Raw genomic sequence first — 5,909 nt, 5'->3', positions numbered from 1 at the left:
GATATAAGAAGAAAAAGTGAGAGTGGAGGCAGACCATCATGTTAAAGCTGGCATTGGAGTTTTTCTGGAAACCAACACTTTTGAGCAGCAAAATATTGGGTAAAATACTCCTTAGCAAAATATGGTATGTAAAAGCAGAATAAAAATTTCAGATTTCTTAGAGGACTGAAATAAATAATGTGCGAGAGCAATGTTTTAAGTTGGCATCCATAATATCACTATATGAGGTGTCCAACTTCAAGGAGCTATAGCCTCTAGAGAATCCCAATATTGTGGTTCCATAAAGCACCTTAGTCCTTATCCCCTTTAATCCAGTAACACCATCATTACTGCTATTATCCTCATGTTCATCCAAATACATCCCCATTCCTCAATATGAATCCAGTTGCTGTTGCAATATCTCCTATTCTCCTGTATCAGCATGAAACTCTGCATTATAGCAGTTAGAAGTGATGATATCCATAAGTCCAACCACAAGCATGCTCCTCCCTTTAGAATGACCTGAACCATCAGATGAATATTTCTGTTTCAAAATTGAAAATGTATTAGGTACGAGCAACTAATAGTATCCATGAAAGTGAAAAAGCTGTACAACTAAGAAATCTGGGTTGCTTCTTTTCATAAAATAAATTATGCTTGAAGAGATGATGCATAACGAGAAACATAATTAATTTTAAGAAAATGGGTGGTCAATAACAAAATAAAATATCCCGTTTATGCTATTTTCTTTATTGCATCTAATTGACATACAGGAAATAAAATATTAACATTGCCCTACCGGTGCCAGATTATTATAGGACATCAAAGATGTACAAGCTCCACATTGCAACATTAGACTCCTGCCTAGTTGTAATTATTTGACTCACAGAACAAGTAGCTCCAAGTGTTAAGTTTAAGGGCGATGTAACAAACCCAACAACGGCAAGTTTGCAGACACGTTTTCCAGCTTCAGAACTGGAACCACGTTCGGTTTCTCTGGCTCAAACTCAATTTGCATGCACAAACACACTGGGAAAAAATATCAGGAATCGCACAAAATTCACTGCACGTCCTCCATCAGATGTGGCAGAGTCATAGTCTGCGCCGCCTCCATGAACGCTTGCTCCACATCATGTGTCTTTGTCCCCGGCTACGCTTCCTTCGCGGCACAACCCCGTACACGTCCTCTCCATCGACGTCATTACCCTAGCCACGTGGCTTCATCTCGCTATGGGCGTTTGGGTGTGGCGGTGCGGAACGGCGGTGGCTTTATCATCATTGTTTGCGTTATATGCAGGAATTTGCGGCGTGTATGAACGGAAAGATCACGTGCAGAATCATCATGATGGGTAAAAGGAAAGTTGAAGGCCACAATTGGGGATGTGTGATTCTAGTTGTAGAGATACAATATGCTTAATCAAAATGATTACATTGCCAGACCGAGAATTAATAGGTAATAACAGTTTTCTGCATCCTTGCATCACAGTCATAGCATTTGTCCGAGACATACACGAACAAACCACATATGATTCCGTATGATTAAAAGTAAGTACTTTGTGGAGAGCATTGATGCATCACGAGAGAAGGAACAGTTGTAGAGTGGGCGATCATGTCCAATCTCGCTGGACACGAGCACAAACTTTCGAGCCTTTTTCATGACATTTTTAAGTTGTAGATAAGAGATTGTAGCCCAGTGGTTAGCATTTGGAAGAATTCCATATGGCATTAGTATTTTTTCAATCATGTACACTAGTAGTATGTTGTTATATTTCAAAGGTCTAGGGTCTGTTTAGAAGAGCTCAAATCCACAAAAAATAATTCCAGATGCACTTTTTCGAGCCAAAAGTTTCTAGTTCCATGCAGTTCCACCGTAGAGCACCTCCATAAAACCCATGAATTTATCCATAGATTCCATGGAGCACCACAATAGGTGCTCTGAAAACTCAAGTTTGGTGGAGTTGGGCAAAATTACATACCATTGCCACTAATTACACATGATACTAATATGTTTCAATTTTCTTCTTCTCCCCTCACCCGAGCTCCACCGCCGCGTGCCGTTGCGGCCGTACCTCCGCCACGCCTGGTCATGGCCGGACCTCCGCCCAGCCATGGTGGCCGGCGTGCTCCTCATCGAGCGCCCCCATGTCTCCACGCTCGTCCCGGAAACACACAGCAACCAGCTGGAGCCTTGAGGCCGAGCACTCCAGGTTCCTCATCGCGTGCTTAGAGCAGGGAGAAGTGCACCAGTGTACCTGCATTGTGGCCGCACTTGGAACTCCACTGCATGCCCACGCCCGAGCGGATCGTACTTGGCCTGGCTGCACATGCTCTAGACCAAGGCACTGGCGGGGGCTAGCTCCGCCGCCACGCGCGCCTAGGCCCGCCATCTGTTGCATGCGATACCCCACCGTCGCGGACGCTACCTCACCACCGATCGCCCGCAGCCCGTCCATCGGTCGCACGAACGCAAGGGAGCAAGGAAAGAGACAAATGCGGGGGCTAGGGAGACAGTGAGAGAAAGGGGAGGAAGAGCTCCCACTGATGGGTTTCCTGCTGGGCCAGCCCAGTAGTGTGAACCTAGATCTACTGTGAAGCTCTCCCAAACAGATAAGAGGGAGCTCAATTGCACGATGGAGTTGCTCAGGTAGAGTTGGTGCTCCATATCTATTTTTTAGATTTGGAGCTCTCCTAAAACAGGCCCCTACTAGGATGAATGGTGCGGTCCGCTGGAGCGCTGCAACCGTTGCGGTTCTGATCCAACTGTGGTGCACGTCTTCCGGTGCCCGTTGTTATGTGTGAGGAGAAGTAGGCTTTTGGGCGGGACCACATGGCACATCTCAATGCCACAAGTTTATATTGAGCCTGTTTGGCACAGTTCACCGTAGTTTAATGAGTTGTTATAAGCTGTTTTTTATTAAATACCTATTTCTAAAATAACTCTATTAGTGAAGCCGTTTTCTTCCTCTCCCAAAGAGATGAGTCAGGTGAAGCTGAAAAAAAAATACCTTACCTCAGCTTTCTTTCCCACAAGTGGGCCCCAGAAGGTGGAAAAGACTGCCTGTGCCATCGCGAGAACCTCGTGGGCGAGAGGGCCGCCGTCGGGGGCGCGTGACCGGGAGGCGCCGCCGTGGAGGGCGGGCTCCGTCGTCGCCGGCCGCGGGCGGGAGCGACCCCTGCCAGGAGCGTGGGTTCTGTCGTCACCGGGCACCGGGATGGCGGCCTCCATCGTCGCCGGCCGCGGGCGGGCGCGGCCCCTGCCGAAAGCGCGGGCTTCGTCATCTCCGGCCACAGGCGGGAGCGGCCAACGCCTGGAGCGCGAGCTCCGTCGTTTCCGGCCGTGAGCACGACCCTTGCCAGTCACGAACGCGGCCCTCGTCGGGAGTGCTGGCTTGAGCGGTGCGGCCACCGAGGCTCGAGCACCGCAGAGGGATGGAGGCGCACCGGCCGCCGGGGAAAGAACGCGCCAAGAAGCTCTCGTCGCCGCCGGGGTGTAGCGACGCGGTTGCGGGCGACGCGCGGCCGCAGGGATGCGCGGACGCGGCCGGCGCGCTGGGGACTCACTGGGGCGCCAGGATGCGCGGGCTAGGGGTCTTGGCCGCCGGACTAGGGCGCGGCCGCCGAGATGGGGACGCGGACGCCCGGGGCTCGGGCGTCGGCCATCCGAGATCGGTTCCGCCTCCATCGAGCGCCGCTGCCGGCGATGGGCTCAGCGCACAGCACGGGATGGCGAGCGGCAGTAGCAACGGGGAGCCAAGCACAGCGCCGCAGGCGAACCGGTGGTACGACCTCCTGCTGGGCTCCTCCTACCGTGACCCGCTCGGGCGTCAGGCATCTTCGGTGGGAAGAGGGGGATTTACATTTTTAGCGTCGTTAAGATCGGCGCTCGTTAGATTATTACTTTTTAGAACGGTACTTACAACTTTATCCGATAAGATTTACCACATTTGCGTATGTGGCGAGCCACGCCAGCCCGACACGCTGGCGCTCAGTCAGCAGGCGTAGGTAAAATGTCATCGCTGCCTCTGTCCATTTTCTTCGTTACGCCGCCCTAGTCCCACCCTCGCTATCCCCTCGCTCATTTCGTCCCCCCCCCTCCCCGCCGCCGACGCGTTCTAAATCTGTGCCGCCGCCGCCTCCTGCTCCCCTCCCGCCGTCCCTGCGCCACGGTGACCATGTCGCAGAGGGCGGAGTCGTCCAGCTCCAGTAGGGCATTGAGGAGGCAAGAACGAGGCGGGAGCTCTGTGCACGTGCATGCTATGGCGTATCCGGTCGGTAAAGAAACTGTGCTTCCTTTGATTCAATGTCCGGATTGCCATCTGGCCCGTGTGATCGAGCTTCGCGTCAAGCAGGACACTCCCAACAAGGGCCAGAGCTTTTTCAAGTGCCCCAGGAATGGAGTCAGTTTTGCTATGTCTCCATCTCTCTTGCTTTCTTTGTTTAAAATCTAGAGTTTAACAGTCATAAAGTGGTATTTGCATAATCCAAAATTGTGTGGATTCTATAGATTCCAGAAGGAGTACCTGGATGAGCTGATTGATAAGAAGATCGTCATTATCAACTGTGAGGAGGTCGAGGAACTAGAAGAAGGATCAGAGGGCAGTAAATATGCTAACCATGAGGAGAATGACCTGGAGAAGAAGATGAAGAACCTGATGTGGAAAATAAACGGTTTCATTGTTGTTGTTGTAATTGTTGTGTTTGGAATTATTGTCAGATCAGTTGTAATGACTTGATTTGTAGCAATGTGTTTGAAAATGAATTGAACATGATGTATGAACCATTTACAATGAAACTTTGAACTGTGTTGTCCTATTTTCATCAGAAAGTGCTTAATCAAAACATTTGACAATAAAGGCACATTCTGGCCATGCAAAATAAGATAGAGGCAAATAACAATGACAGATAGGGTACATTAAGGTTGCAACTCCTGGCCATTACACATGTAGTAAATTCTGGGCATACATATAGAGTTTAGCGCCTAGTACACATAACAAGTTCAACTTGGGGCATTACATGTTGTTTTTGTGCCCATCATTACATAATAAGGCCATGCAAAATAATACATTGTTTTGGCCATCTCATTACATAATAAGGTAGTAAATATTATTTTTGCAAAATAATGAAAGTTCATGATCTTGGCAAAACAAGACCAGGCTCCTATCTTTCTCTTTCTTCCTCTTGTCTTGTGCAGTGTCTTCTTCACCTTAGTTGCCAACTGCTTTTTTCTAGGAGTCATCTTCCTAGCTGGCTGCACTTCAACCTCTAGTGCATCTTCAGCAAATAAGGACCTATGGAAAATAAAGTTTGATTAATGATTGATTTATTACACAGGTAATCCATTATCATGTTGTCAGTGGAAGAAGAGCAGTACCTCCTAGCTGTTGTGGTCTGAACAGCTATCTCTAGGAGCTGAACATCTAAAGCCATCATCTCCATCACTTGTTCATGTGCTTTAGTTGCTGAAAATTCATTTGTTGCAGCATCTGCTTCTTCCCTTTCTGCTGCTTGGGATGCTTCCCTTGCTGCTGCTGCCTTCAGCTCTACTTCTAGAGCCTCCCTCTTAGCCTTTGCTACTGCCTCCCTTGCAACAGCTGCTCTGGTCCTTAGAGTTGGTGCTTCCTCAGCAGTGGTACCTTTTTTGGCTTTTTTTCTCCCAACCTTGACTGTGGTCTCTTTGTTCTCTTCCTGCAATAACGATAGGATCAGTTTCATATTGTAATGTAACAAATAAAGAAGAATTAACAAGGTACCTTTTCTTGGTGCCAGTGAGTGAACATTTCCAGCTACCACCCCTATGACCATACTCACTGCAGTTAGGACACCACACTTGCCTTGTTGCCTTACCACCTATCTCCCTTGCAAATTTGATCATATTCTTCCTCAGTCTTCCTGCTTCTCTCTTCTTCTGGCATGGAGGGTGCAATTTGAAC

The 5,909-nt window shown here is 48.7% G+C and overlaps 1 protein-coding gene across 1 annotated transcript; it reads right to left on the bottom strand.

Moving 5' to 3' along the window:
* Window positions 1–215: 215 nt before the first annotated feature.
* Window positions 216–3,787, bottom strand: LOC136452192 (uncharacterized). Its single transcript, XM_066452831.1, has 2 exons — window positions 2,990–3,787; window positions 216–523 (listed from the first exon to the last, which is right to left on the bottom strand). Exons 1-2 carry the CDS (start codon window positions 3,659–3,661, stop codon window positions 404–406), a joined length of 792 nt encoding a protein of 263 aa, XP_066308928.1. The 5' UTR covers window positions 3,662–3,787; the 3' UTR covers window positions 216–403.
* Between the last annotated feature and the right edge of the window lie 2,122 nt (window positions 3,788–5,909).

Source organism: Miscanthus floridulus, chromosome 5 (genome assembly GCF_019320115.1).
Source record: "Miscanthus floridulus cultivar M001 chromosome 5, ASM1932011v1, whole genome shotgun sequence".
Classification (NCBI taxonomy): Eukaryota; Viridiplantae; Streptophyta; class Magnoliopsida; order Poales; family Poaceae; genus Miscanthus; species Miscanthus floridulus.
The sequence above is the reverse complement of the archived record's forward strand: the minus strand, read 5'-3'. Positions and strand labels throughout refer to the sequence as shown.

Excerpts from the sequence above, each read along its gene's own strand:
- LOC136452192 (XM_066452831.1), bottom strand. The coding sequence starts at position 3,661 with ATGGAGGCGGAACCGATCTCGGATGGCCGACGCCCGAGCCCCGGGCGT. Across the intron at positions 524-2,989 it reads TTGTGGGAAAGAAAGCTGAG|AAATATTCATCTGATGGTTC; the intron begins GTAAGGTATTTT and ends ATTTTGAAACAG.